This window comes from Globicephala melas, chromosome 16, assembly GCF_963455315.2.
Source record: "Globicephala melas chromosome 16, mGloMel1.2, whole genome shotgun sequence".
Lineage (NCBI taxonomy): Eukaryota > Metazoa > Chordata > Mammalia > Artiodactyla > Delphinidae > Globicephala > Globicephala melas.
This window is the reverse complement of record NC_083329.1, coordinates 39,499,599-39,514,780: the sequence shown is the minus strand read 5'-3', so window position 1 is coordinate 39,514,780 and position 15,182 is coordinate 39,499,599. Positions and strand designations below refer to the sequence as shown.

At 39.3% G+C, this 15,182-nt stretch overlaps 1 protein-coding gene across 3 annotated transcripts in view; it reads right to left on the bottom strand.

The window, feature by feature from the left end:
* The window catches only part of PRKG1 (protein kinase cGMP-dependent 1), a 1,181,528-nt gene that overhangs the window by 413,286 nt on the left and 753,060 nt on the right, over positions 1-15,182 (bottom strand). For 2 of the 3 annotated variants that reach the window (XM_030864960.2, XM_030864959.2), the window contains exon 4: positions 6,443-6,548. The exons of the other annotated variant lie outside the window; for it this stretch is intronic. In XM_030864960.2, coding sequence (XP_030720820.2) covers positions 6,443-6,548 — 106 coding nt within the window. The remainder of the gene's footprint in view (positions 1-6,442; positions 6,549-15,182) is intronic. 3 annotated transcript variants of the gene reach the window in all.

Here is a 15,182-nt window from a genome sequence, read left to right as displayed (position 1 = left end):
GGCAGCTGTAAGCAGTTACTTTCTCTTCCTATGGACAATATAGCAATCTTAGCAGGAGTATTAAAACATATCCTAGAGGAATTGTGAAACACCGGAACATGTGTTTAGTCAAGATCGTGTTGAGTTATACGCTGGAGGTTCTGAACAAAAGACAGTTGAATTTCAGCTTTACCTGAGGGCAGAGAGCTGGATCAGTATATAGTTGACCCTGGAACAGCAGGGATTTGATCTGCATGGGTCCACTTTCATGAAAATGTTTTCCATAGTAAACACTAGCGTGCCTCATGATCCACGGCTGGTTGAATCTGAGGATGTGGAATGGCAGATACGGAGGAACCATGGATACAGAGGGCTGACTACAAGTTATATTCGCATTTTTGAGTGCATGGGGGTTGGTGCCCCTAACCTCCACATTGTTCAAGGGTTAACTGTACTACCAATTGTCCATGTGCCTTTGGGCAACTCCCACAACCAATCTAGGCCTCGGCTCTCTCATTAGTGAAATGAGCAACCTCTCATATCCCTTACAAGTTTGTATTCTACTCAAAGAACTCTAAATCTCTCCCTGTGTTTTTATAAATATGATAAACAATAAAAATCTGAGAAACAAGGTGACCTGTTGGATTGAGTTATAAGGAAATGAAATTTGGGGGGTTTTTAAACTGGATCAGAGAAGGAAAAACTTGCAAGGCATTTAAAAATGTCATTACCCCAGGCCGAAAGTAAAAATATAGAGTACAGAAAAAAGCCTATATAATATCAAACTAATAATCTAAGTATGTTACCTTTGTGGAGAGGCAAAAAGAAAATACCACTAACCCACCCTCATGTTAAGTTCACTACAGTGAGGAGCTTCATTAGAAGCTGTGAATGAACTGTGAACTTGAGTCCAGGTATGGGAGAATACTCAGACTGGGAATTCAGCAGCCTGAGTTCTAAGTTCTGTTTCTAACTGAATGTGAACTTATTTTGGCCTCTGAGACTCAATTCCTTCACCTATAAAATGCGCACAGAGATGAAACTATATCTTGTCTTAGATTTTTCTAAAACTGAAGTTTAATCATTATTGACGTATCAGACCAGACATGAAGATGCATCATTATGTAGGCTAGGCCGCTGCTAGTGACAGGTGTGGTCAAAACTACCAGATGAGAGAAATGTAAAGCAATTAAAGAGACATTTCAGGAAGGTTGGTCTGGGATATAGACTGAAGTCATAGAGTCAACTCCAAATGAAATTATCCACATAGTGAAGGTCATTCTGATATCCAAAGGATAGCATGAAGTTTCTAGAACAAAGTCATATTGCTTTTTTTTAAAGGAATCACTTACTTTTCTAATATGCATATGTAAGTAACATTTAATTATATGTTAGATGTATAAACAAGTATTATTGTTTTAGAGAATAAGGGGAGATAACAAACTAGATTTGGACTTACTCCCTAGGAATGAACATACGGAATAAGGAACCTTTACACAGCATCAAAATGTATACCAGGGCTCTCAATGAGAAAACTGGGGCAGAAGGATTAATCAACAGAGTAGTTCTATGATTTGCCAAAGGCCCACTCCTCATCTGGACACCTTGTATGTGGTTGCTGCTACGGCCCTCATAGGGAGCCATTAGCTTTGGGCTTTGTTATAAATTAGCTTCCAGGGATCTGATCAGAGATCCCTGAAGAAGATCCACTCTTCTGCCCAAAGAGGGCCAAAACCACACGACTGCTAGTTTTAACACTGAAAACTGGGCTTCCCTGGTGGCGCAGTGGTTGACAGTCTGCCTGCGATGCAGGGGACACGGGTTCATGCCCCGGTCCGGGAAGATCCCACATGCCGTGGTGCGGTTGGGCCCGTGAGCCATGGCCGCTGGGCCTGTGCGTCCGGAGCCTGTGCTCCGCAACGGGAGAGGCCACAACAGTGAGAGGCCCGCGTACCACAAAAACAGAAGAAAACAAAAACAAATAAAAACCCAAAACTGAAAACTACCTTAATGGTTGGAGAGTCAGCTGAGAATCAAATAGGTAAAGAACTTCAAAATCCCTAAACTTTAAAATGCTATTTATTGAAAATACAACATGAAACTTGGTGGCTAATACTATTAATTTCTCTTTCAACCTAAGGAAGGTAAATCAGAAATCTGTAATTGTTTGAGACCAGATTCTTTTTTCTGCCATAATGGCACACCATTTCCAGAGTGCTACACCATAGATCACCCTAGAAAATGCATCCATTCAAAGGGAGAGGAGTCTCTTAGGAGGATCTCCATTGCGAGGGAACACAGCATATAAGGAAATGAAGGCTCACCAGGGGACTAGAGTAAAGAGGGAATGAGAAGACAAGGAAGGAGAAGATGGAGAGTGAGATGAACCTAGGGAGGTCAGCAGTAGCCAGAGGAAGCAGGGCTTTGACGACAGTGCCAAAGACGTACTTTATCTTAGGAGTGAGTAGTAGTCATGGAAAGGTTTTATGCAGAATGATGATGCGAGCATATCTGCCTTACCAAAAGATTCCTTAGTGGATCAAGAAAAGGTTTTTTTGTGGGTCGACAGGCTTGATTGAGTAGCTTAAATTCCAAACAGTCCCTGCTGTGTCTCTGATTTGTCAGGGAGGCATTAAGATAAATAGAGGTTCAGCAGCATCATAGTTCGGGGCCAACAGAAAACCCAGTTCCTTCAAGCATATCCCAGTGGTCACACAACTGCATTCTAATGCTCCTCCGGCTATAGATGTCTGTGCCAACAGTAGCACAGAGAATATGCTCAGAAAAAAAGCAACACAAATTAACTCTGGCAGTTAACTCTAGCAGTTATTTTTCAGAATCCATCTGCAAAACAACAGCATTTTTCAGTAGCCAAAGAAGATAGAAAATGCATCTCACAAAATCGCTACTGGACCTATAGCAATCGTACCTTGCTTAGCAGCACTGCCCCTTGAATATTTTTTGGTTTTGCTATGCTTGCATAGGAACATGTGTTTACATCAGGGAATGTGAAATTTAAGCACAAAAGAGAAACAACTAAATAGGATTAAAGACCAGAATCACGGTCTGATGTGGCGTTTAATAGCAAAGAGGAGGCCAGACCACATGACTGGTGGTTACAAAATGAGTAAACACACTGGAATGAAAAAAACCGACTTTGATGAGAAAAATCCTTGCATTTTGTCTGTGCATTTACATGTCTGATGTGTCCCCTCCTTTTCTCACCCTCCAAATTTACTGCTTATTTAGAAAAGTGAAGTGTGGTATGGGGAGATGAGCAGTGATACAGAATCACTCCTCTTTTAGCCTGTCCCTGCCCTTGAAAGTCCTCCATTAGGAAGGCATTCCAATGTACCAGAGACCCTCACTGTGAAGAATTCTGATGATTTCTAATACCATCTGCTAGAGTTTTAATTTTTCTGATTGTGTCACATTGCTTAAATCCTTAACAAACTATGAAGAATATGTATCTATAGTAGAAAAATTCAGATGAAAGTTTTTAGCAAGCATATTAGAGAAAAACACCCCGCCACGCGCATACACACAAGCGCACGTGCACACACACAGGCTGCTACAGAGGATTTAAGTATTAAGTCTATGTTTTTATGATAAAGTAAGTCTTTCTAAACATGAAACCATAAAGTAAAAAGTTGGCTGACTTAACTATATAAACTTTTAAAGCTTTTACGTAATGTAAGAGTGGGAAGCAGAATTTTAAAATCAACAATAAACAGGGAAATAAAAAATTCTGAAGTTATGGTAGAAAAGTTTAATTTTGGTCATCTTAGTTTTTGACAAGATCTACATTTCCTTGGGGAATATTATGTCATTCCAACAGCCTTGCAAAATAAATGGCAGAAAGTATTAACCTGGGAAAGTGAAGGAGGAATGATTACTCACTCTTAGTTTCACAAGTATAATAGCACAGGGCCCAAGATTAGAAGATCACTAGACTTGGTTTCATACTATGCCACCAGTGTCTTGAAATTTTTCACAATTTTTGCAAAAGGAGTCCTGAATTTTATTTTCCAGTGGGCACTTCAAATTACGTACTCATCCCACACTTACTGTCCTGTAAATTGCCTGTCTACAAAGTGGTAAGCTGTGTGCCAAAGAAGAATACCAAGATGCTTAAGAAATAGCTCTAGTCCCGAAAAGTCTGTAGTTTAAAAGTAGAGATAAGTTTAGCAGTGAGATTATAATAAAGTAGAAAATAACACACATGGTAGAAATGAAGCTCCAGAGAAGAGAGAGATTGCTTCCCAGTAGAACCATCAGTATCTGTGGAAAGGGCAGCTTTTAGTTGAATATAAAAAGAAGAGAGAGACTTAAACATTGACAGTGGGGGAAAAGGCAACAGAGGCAGTGTGCTATATAAAAGCACAAGGTCTGCTTGGGCACATGGAATCATTTGGTTTGCCTGGGGTGAGAAGAAATCTGGCTGAAAAAGCAGGCAGCCATTGGCTGTGGGAGGACCTTGAATACCCAGCTAATGATGCTGTAACTAATTCAACAGGAACTATGAGCATTGTAGAAAGAGAACCAGCTGGTCACAGTAATAATTTAGGAAGATTAAAGCTGGCCCCAGGCAACAGTGGTCATTTGTCACCTTTCTGGACTCCCAGCCCACTACTATATACACAAATGATGTGGACCTGATGTTTTACAGAGTGGCCAGATGAAGAGTGACATCAAAGTCAGTGCCTGTCTCTTTTAGTAAATCAGTTAAACTCCACTTGCTCTAAGCTGACCAACAAGAAATGTTTACGCAATCTAAGAGAACCAACTTTTATTGTTTAAGGTTTGAATTGTCAAAATAGATGATAAATTTGGGCATCTCTGAGAATACAAAAATAAAAGTATATCCAGGATCAATTACACACACACACACACAGAGACATCTACAATTTCCTGAAATTGTGCCTCTAATAAAGAGTTTTTGTTGGAGCCATGAAAGACAGCATTGGCACTCATTCCGTTTCCTTATGAAAACTAACTTATGGAAGCTGAAACCAGCACCATAAATACCCAGCTCTTAGGTATGTAAGACAAATAGTTAACTCTGTCCCACAGACAAGCATTTCACTGATTACCAATTGGGATCTTTCTCTGTCAGGGCTGCATCACAAGAAATCAGTAACTTGTACTTTAATAAAGGCTTAAAAATGAACATTCACTCTTATCTCTGTCTCCATTCACATACACACATCTATGTATCAGCACACATATCAACATATATATACATATATAACATACACAGATGGCACCTGAATAATTTAATTTCCTCGCAAACTATACTAATCTTCAAACAGAAGAAATTCACATTTCCACTTGTTTCATTCAATCACCTTTAGTAAAAAAACCAACACCTTAACAATAGAGTAATTTTTTTAATAGGTCTCACCTGATGTCATATTTGAATTTTTATTGTCCTTTTACCAGGAATAAAGAAAAAATTATGTGGAAATAAAAAATGTAATCAGAAACAATAAGTTAACCAAAAGAAATACCCAAGTAAGGAACAGCAAAATTGCCTTTAAGAAAATTCAAGAGATATCCATTAAGATTTTTCTATCACTGACACAAAATATGATTTTTTGACTCCATTTAAACAATTTCTTCACCAAAAATATAAAATAAAAAGGCCAGTTTTAACATTCTAGCTCTCAAAAATGAACTCTTAATTGGTGTTGCACTCCCATTTAGCTCACATACTCTGTACATCACTATTTAGTGATGGTTCTGTTCCAAAAGAAAAATTATACAAAATAACTTTTTCAAAAAAAGTCAAAGTTGTCAATATTCTTTTTAATGATAATATATACTCTTTAAAATAAAATAAGCCTAGAGACAAATGAATTTCAGTGACTATCAGTATATTCCTAAGAAACGAAAGCTGGCGTTTTTTTCCAATTCTTATGGTATACTGAGTTATTATCATAATATATAATATCAGGAAAAGAAAAGCTTTTGATACCTCAGAACTGCAACATAAAATGAATTTAATTTGGGAAATTAAATTCAGGATTAAAGGATAATAAACTTCTTCTTGGAACTTTCATCTTAGTCATCTGATCTTTAATATAGAACCTCACACAGAGATGATTCAGTCTTATACTGTGGGTTGCTTTAGAATAGGTAAATATATTAATTGATCAACAGTTAGAGATGGACTCAATATCCTTTTTGTTGTCATTGTTCCTGCAAATGCTCACTTGCTTCTCTCCTCTATGCTGCTCTCCTCTATGAGAGGATGTTGGATGAAACTCTGAAGTTCTGACTTAACCACCTATCATGAAATTTGGCAGCAGAAATAGAAAGAAGCCAGTGCAAAGTCTTGTACTTCCACAAATTTGTAGGCTAATAAGACTGAGATAAAGGCAAAAAGTGTTTCCCGGGCTGCGTTTCAGAGGAAGGTTGAAAAGACAATAAAACACTCTCAGGAGAAAAGAAAGCATCCTACCTTCTTAAAAATTCCATATACTCGGTATGCTTGATGAGTCCTGTCCTCATCATTATTGTTTGAAAACATTGTCGATCAATGGCCCAGAGTTTCACATTTACAAGAGCTGCAGAAAAAGAAAAAAAAAAAAATAGGAAAAAAAATTAAAGAATTTCAACAGTGAATTATAATGTGCAAAAGCAAGGAGTTATTCAGTGGAATAAAAGTGATTAACCTTGGTTTAAAGCTAATATCATAATGCTATCCTATTTAGTTAAGAAGTATTCTTGCAGACAAAATGTAGTTCATAATTTTCAATACTAGCATTAATGTCTATAAGGAAGATTCCTGTTGCTCTTAGGTCCTTAAGGGATGAGACCGTCTAAGAACACATTGAAAGTATTTAGTAATTTCAAGACTATATACAAAGGAAATCGGATGACGAATAAGAGACGTTCACAAGAAATAACACTCCCTGGTAAGTAACCAGAATGGGGTTAATGACTCACATGATCGATCATATTTTAATTTTTAAAAATATAGATGAAAATTTAGTTTTCAGGTTTAGGGGTTAACTTAATAGAATAGAAATGATAATTACAATTAAATTGTAACCTGTGCCCAAAGTTACCCTATGAAGTTATCAATAAATTAGCTATGTTTGTTTAATTTTAATTTCTCTCACATACCACTGTCTTTGACAATGAATAATTAAGTATTGAAACTGAATACCACAGAAGAGATCACTATTCGATCTATTAAGCACATGACTAAAGGACAAGTTTTAGAAAGACAGATGTTATAGCGTAAGAGAACAAAATATTAAGATAAACTAGGGTTTTAAAAGAGTACACTAAAAATGTTGGTAATGGAATCTGTGTGGTGGGTATTCAAGAAGCATGTTTTACTATGCTCTCTATTTGTATGTTTGCAAATTTTCATAATAGAAATATTTTAAGTTAGCACATGAGCTACAAAAAGACAATTCATATATACTACCCATGGAGTATGGGGTAGAGAAGGGCTGTGCAGGGGTTTGAGCAGGACCAGTGAATGGGGCTGAGGTATAGTCTAGTGATCCAAACACAAAAATGGACGAATGCAGTTCTCTCTTCTTCGGTTCTCAGACTAAGCCCAGTGAATGCAATAGATCAAGATTTGGGCATAAGAGAGAGGAGAAAATGCCCGAGTAATCAGGCCATGTATGTGCCTTGCAGGAGGATGCTAGAAGTAATCCACAGAGGAACAGATGAAAAAGATGACAAAAGGAATATTGCACTCTAGAGCAAACCTTTATCTTTGAACTTTACCTAATTTTTCCTTGCAAAATTGTTTGAAGCTAAAAAAGAAAACATGACTTCTCCCTTGGCCAGCTCTTTACTGGAGAACAAAGATGGTCAGTTAGCAGAAAAAGAACAAAGCAGCAAGGACCGGCGTGTGCATGGCTCCATTCCAAATAGCCTTCAAAAATCAACCTTCAGCAGAAAACAATGCTCATCTCACAGGTATTCTCCAGTCACATTCTAGTTCCTCTGTTGAATCCAGGCTGCTTTCCAGGACACCTGTTTACTTGAGACGAACCATAGAACTGGATGATATAGCCACGAAGGACTGAGAAAATCAGGACAAGATTTATAAGAAGTAGACCCTTAAAAATGAAACGGGACTTCCCTGATGGTGCAGTGGTTAAGAATCCGCCTGCCAATGCAGGGGACACGGGTTCAATCCCTGGTGCGGGAAGATCCCACATGCCATGTAGAAACTAAGCCTGTGTGCCACAACTACTGAGCCTGTGCTCTAGAGCCTGTGAGCTACAACTACTGAGCCCACATGCCACAACTACTGAAGCCTGTGCGCCTAGAGCCCGTGCTCCACAACAAGAGAAGCCATAACAATGAGAAGCCACCACAATGAGAAGCCTGTGCACCGCAACGAAGAGTAGCCCCCGCTCGCTGCAACTAGAGAAAGCCGCAACAAAGACCCAATGCAGCCAAAAATAAATAAATAAAATAAATAAATTTATTTTAAAAAAGTGATAGGAGTTGAACGAGGAGAGAGACACAAAGGGTAGTCAAGTGGGGAAAGTATATAAACAAGAGCACAGCTGGAAGTGAGTTTGGGCTGTGGGAGTCCAGTCAGGGATAAAACAGACTGCAGTGGTTGAGATTTCTATAAGGTTGCTACACAATTTGAGAGTAGGTTGATGCAGGGCCCTGGAAGCCAGGCAAGGCATAGGAAGCAAGGATTAATTTGATGAACAACAGAAAGCTACCAGAGATCTTAAAAAGACAAAACAAAACAAAGAACCACAATTTTAAAGGATATAACATGGGGATATCAAAAAAAATTAAATGCTTACTAGAAAAAAAAGTATTTTCTATATTCATCATTTTTAATGGTTCCCAGGTGTTTCCAGTATAGACACTCCTCCTTCCAAAGGACCAATTAGGATATGCCAACAAATTTTATTTTAAAAATAGCAACAATAGTTGTATTATACATATTTTTTAAATGCACAAAGGCATGATTAAAAGCATAATGTCAAGGTGAAATAAAGCATATATACATTTTAAGGTTTTGCCCCGCAGAAAGACATCACAGTGCATACTCCTGGTAACAGTATATAAAAGCTTCTATTACAATCTCAAAAATCGAAAGATATCATAGTGATAGCTGAGAAAGACTAATCTAGGAGGGACACACTGGATTCAGAAACACCGGAGTCAAGCAGAACACAGACCAACACTGGCGCTATCAAAGTAACACTTTTTGTACAAACCATAGGGCACAGTAGTTAATATGATAAAAGCTCAGTGTGAGGAAAACTGTTCCGATACACTGTGCGCACAGGTTCAGACAAGGAGTAAGGAGTGCCAGGCAGAGGCCACAGTAATTCAGGAGTGAAGTGAGGAGGGTCTTAGTGAATAAGGCAACAATGGGAGTAACAGCAGAGGCCTGGCAGGTGTGTGTGTGTGTGTGTGTGTGTGTGTGTGTGTGTGTGTGCGCACTAAGTTACCTGCAGCACTATTAGTCTGAGCTCACACTTGAAGGCCAGGCTCCATCCCTTGTCTCTCCTGATAAACCACCTTTTTGTCTTACAACTATAGCTTTTTCTGTGTCATTTACTGGCATTTTGCACATGTTACCAACACGGTCAATTATCTCTATGTCTATATTACATTACCTCAAATAAGTTTGTACTACATTCCCTCTGAGAAAAGTCCCTGTCTTGTTTCCTCTAACTTCCCCCAACTCAAGAAACTTGCTTTTTATTTGATAAACACTGGGTATAATTGTTAATTAATGTAATTTGTGTACATGAAGTTCACCTGCAGAAAATATATATGCCTAGTCAGACTCTAGGGTTACATTAAAATGTCTAAACGGAATTTATTAGCTATCATAATTCATGTGTAGAAAAACGATCTCTGAAATTAAGTTCACAGAATTCAGTATTTTTGTTTTATCTTGATTTCAATAGCCCATGTAAATGGAATGTCTGAGTAAAACTGTGTTCGATATTTTGCATGATAATCAATATGGCTTAATGAAACTTCAAGTTTGTCCATGACCTTGGGCAAGGTGCCAACACCTTTTCTGTATGCTGCCAATATGCATATTAGTCAAGTCAGCATTTTACAGGTGGGCAAGCATGACTAATAATCACCTTGTAATGTTGTCACAAGTATGGTTATATTGGAGTCGTGATTAACATCTTGCTTCTTAAACAGCCTGCTAGAGTATATGTCTGTTGCTTCCATAACTTAGAGAACATTCAAAAAAATCCATTTACCTTTGATATTAAGTGGTATATTAATCTCTGTAGGGGATAAGCACTTCACAAATAAAATTCCTGTGATTTTCACAATGATTACTGTTGTTGAACACGTAAGTCTGAAGAGTGTAAAGCAGAAAAAGGGTTGGGAAGGGATTTTCCTTTTTGTTCAAGTATGTATCTAAAATTCGCTATTGGAAACATTTATCATTTTTTCAGGTTAAGGCCAGATTGAACTCTGTGGAAAAGATACAAGTTACCATTACTCTGGGATCTCTAAGTGTATGAGTACGTTAAGAATACCTTCACTGTAGGCAAAAGTTGACCTTCATTTAGGGGACACCAAGATTATAGAAGAATGAGCCATAAAATGGTGCTAGACTATGAAACCACAAATCTGGGTTTGGCTTAAATTCTCCTACTGGGGAATTCATCTGCTGCCCAATTTGAATTTTGGAAGAATACCGAGAAAGCATATGTAGGTATAGAGCACTTATAGACTCAAGTAAGTATTCTGCCCATATTTATTTTACTCCAATCTAGTTGACACTGTTGCTATATATAAGGGACAGAAAACAAGGTGATGATTCTTGCCCTCAAGAAACTTGCAACCCAGTACAGAGGCCGACAAACTATCGTCCTTGCCAAATCTGACCTGTGGTCAGTTGCTTTCCTCACTTAGCAAATTCCAAGGATTTTAGGATCTCTGTGCCAGAAAAGAGATGAAGACCAATACACACTTCTTATTCTCCCTCCTCCTTCCCACCACGCACACACGTAGAAAAGGCCGCTTGAGGACATAATCAGGAAGAGGGTCCTCACCAAGAACTCCACCATACTGGCACCCTGATGCTGAACCTTAAGCCTCCAACACTCTGAGAAATAAATGTTCGTTGTTTAAGCCAACCAGTCTATGGTATTTGTTACAGGAATTTGAATGGAGACACCTGGGATCCATGGAGCCCCAAGCAGTCTGTGGATGAAACACAAAGGATTTGTGAATGTGAGGTGGGACATCTTTATTTTCACTACCCTGTTACTGAAATTTAGCATTTCTTCCATACGTATAGGCAACAACCCACAGTAAGTGGTTCGTCAGCAATAGAAACCATGGCTATTTTTATATCATCCTACATTTGCTGCAGATATCTTAAATATCATTTACCTTCATCATTATTTTGAACTTATGGTAGTTACTAGAGCTCTAGATCTCATGTTTAATGTGTTATTTTATCACAATTATTAAATGTTTTATCATTGTATCTCAATATAAATGGTTCTTTGTAATCCTGTGTATTTTTTATGCTTTTATAAACATTCTTAGATGAATCCATACGCTTCAGAGTAACAAACAGGTCCACGGCGTCCTTAAGATTAAGAGCCCCTGCTCTAAGTATCCTGGAGAAAGGATTACCTCAGGGAAGGAGACAGGAAGAGTGGTAAGGGAAGAGGTAATACTTTAGCTGGTCTGCATCCATAGGGACATAAAAATTACTAAGTAATTATGGTTTACTTATTAACAAACAGCCACTTCCCTAAGTTCCCTGACTATTCCCAGCCCTCTGCCCAGGACTCCCAAGGATTTCCTCAGCTCAGCAAATAAAGGGTTAACACTGAGCCCCGCATATCAATATTCATATAATTTCTTGGCATGCTTCTCTTGTGCCTGGGATGGCACAAAGTAGAGCTCATCAGGTATTTTCTAAATTGCATTTTGTGTGTATGTCAAACATTCTGTCCAAATAAAATCTCTATTCTTGTACTTCATTGGAAAAATTACTCTAGACCTTCATAATCTCTATTAGAAAAGGATGAGTTTTCAATTTGAGCTTTTCCAAGTGTCTTTCCCTAGCAGCAAAACACTGAGTTTTCTGACAAGGATTCCAGAGTGACCTATTCTTCCCCAAGTCGGCCCGTTTTCCAGGGAACATTCTCAGATAGTAGGTAGGTCTCATCTCACAGCTTCTGCTGATCTAATCTGTGTGTGAATGAGCTAGAAGCTTTGGACGGCTTGATGTGGGTGGAAGAACAAGACAGGTGTCATTAGCTTGTTCTCCTACTTCACCTCCAACATTAAAAGAGCTCCAACTCATACCATAAGGTACTTTACTATATGCTCCAGGAACTCCAGAAACTTTATTTTTACACCCCACCTCACCCCCCATTTTCTTGAAGCTTGAATCATCTGTGATAACTCAGATACTTAGTGCTACAGAATCGGCTTACAAAAGACGTTTAGGGGGTCCATGAAGCCCACAATTGCTTCCCATCATTATTAAGGCATATGTTTGCCTAAAGCCAAATTCCAACTGCTGGAATGTTGAGACAAATGCTTCATAATTAGAAAAGGCCATTTGCTGTTTACAGTGCATCCGGAGAGCATCGATATCTCCACTGTGCAGACTGCGTCACTGTTAGTATGGGGGTTATATTTTAAACTTTCTTGCCTAGAAAAGTTCTCTCTTTAATGATATATATTCTATGAAGATGGTAGATTGTCAAGGTGGACATTGCAGGACTTCGCTGGTGGAGCAGTGGTTGAGAATCTGCCTGCCAACGCAGGGGACATGGGTTTGATCCCTGGTCCGGGAAGATCCCACAGGCCGCAGAGCAACTAAGCTCGTGTACCACAACTACTGAGCCCGTGTGCCTAGAGCCCATGCTCCACAACAAGAGAAGCCACCGCAATGAGAAACCCGCACACCGCAACGAAGAGTAGCCCTTGCTTGCCGCAACTAGAGAAAGCCCGTGTGAAGCAACGGAGACCCAACGCAGCCAAAAATAAAGATAAAATAAAGTTGGACATTGCAGATATGAATAATCATTATTATAAGCTTAACAGTAGAAAAATCACTTATCAGTATTGTCATGATGTGCATGTATTTAAAAGGAGTTGGTACAGTGGGCTGCCCTTTAAGGAAGCCAAAAGGATTGATAGTTTCTCTAAATTCTGCTCAACTTCATACTTTGAACAATGTAACTGGTAAGACCAAGTGCTAGCTTTCTGAAGATATTAAAACATTAACATGATGATTTTAAAATTTAAATTCACTCTCAAATGTTAAAAATACTGAAAGGGCCAAATAGGTGGTAATTTATTTTTGTACAGGTACACAAGTAACAACGAGCATTATTTTGGTACCATTATTCAACATTTACTATACAACATAAGAACTTTGTCTGTTATATCTATTTATCCTATAATAATCCTACGAGATATTCTTGTCCCCTTCCTATAAATATGGAAACTCAGTCTCAGAGAAGCTAAGTTGCTGCCCAGGTCACACATATAATAATTCTAAGATTCAGCTTCATTCTGACTCCAAAGCCTGGTTCTTTTTCTCTTGCATGCTTCTGAAATTGGGCTAAGGATATCTGCTTTCCTCACCCTCTTTCTCTGACCCACTTCACCACCCTACTCATCATCACTGAATATCACAGGAGCAAAAGGAATAGGAATGTGACTTCCACAACGGAGGTGGTGAAGATTTCTTGAAATTAAAACAGAAGCTTGGGCTGCAAGTTTTACCTAAGGTTTAAAAGCCATGGGAGACTTCAAAAGTATTTTGTACCTGAGGCAGGTTCCTCGTGACCATCTTCTACCCCACCTCTCCCTCTCCTGGCTCTCAGCACCATGGCATGCCTAGCACACCCCTCTTCCTAACCTCCAGAGTTACCAGGAGCTACCTTCTGTCTTTAGTGGCCTTCAGTGACAAAGCTCAAGAAGCATTGTGCTTCATTCTACAGGCTCCAGTTTTAATGCAGGGGGAGTCCCAGTGGTGTCAAAAAGTCATCTTTAAAAGTTATAGTCATGTGAGCCATCCTGAGGCCAGCCGACAGCAGCCACCAAGGGCAGCAGAGACAAATATATGTGAGGGCCAAGTGTACCAGAGCAAACTCCACTCATGCAGAACTCTAACCACATCTCCCTTCTTGCTGGCCAAAGCCCATAAACACCCAAAACTAAGTGCTAATTAGTAACAGGGACTGGGGATGCAAAACCTGGCCATGGAAGCAGGGACTTCCCAGGTGTCAGTCTTTCTCCTGGCACTCCTTGTTAACAATAAAGTGTGCTGTTGTAAACACCTATTAAACCAAAGTGCAATTATTTAGAAACCTGTAGACACCTAGTTCTATGTAAATCTGGTAGTGGGGGCTGGTGGTTGGAGGGAGGGGTATAAAAATGAATAGAGAGAGATAAAGAAGCAAAGGAATCAACCTCAGGTCATCTGAAACAACCCTGACATGAAGGAAAATGTCAAGTATATCAGGAAAAAGAGCAGGAAGAAAGGGGGAATGAGCCTCTAGGAAGTAAGTGGCTTTCTCTCTAACTTAGATACAAATTAGGGACCAAGAGTGAAAGAAGGAGCCAAAAGACCCCCAGATAACAGTCGTGAAGACCGAAGTGCTCTGAGTTGTCTAGTGAAGAAAAGATTACATAATCACTTTGAGCTACTGACAGAGAAACACAGTTAAGAAAGTGATAAACTACTCCAATCAGTCCTACAAGACTGATCTTCCTAAAGTACTATTCTAATCCTGTTACTCTACCCACAAAATATTCAGTGGCTCCCTACTGCCAATAAATAAAGCAACACCTCTCCATCCTTGCATTTAATCCATATTCAGTTTAAAGTACCTTTCAAAATTCATCTCTCACAATCCTCTACACAGACCTTTTATTTTATCAAATGATTCTACTGTCAGGTTTCTAAATCCACACTTCCGTTCTCTGCCTTCAGGTCTTTGCTCCAATTATTTTCTTCTACTCATGACAATCCTAGTAGCCCTTCAAGACCCAGGGGCTTCCCTGGTGGCACAGTGGTTGAGAGTCCGCCTGCCGATGCAGTGGACACGGGTTCGTGCCCTGGTCCAGGAAGATCCCACATGCTGTGGAGCGGCTGGGCCCGTGAGCCATGGCCGCTGAGCCTGCGCGTCCGGAGCCTGTGCTCTGCAACGGGAGAGGCCAAAGACCCAGTTTAAAAG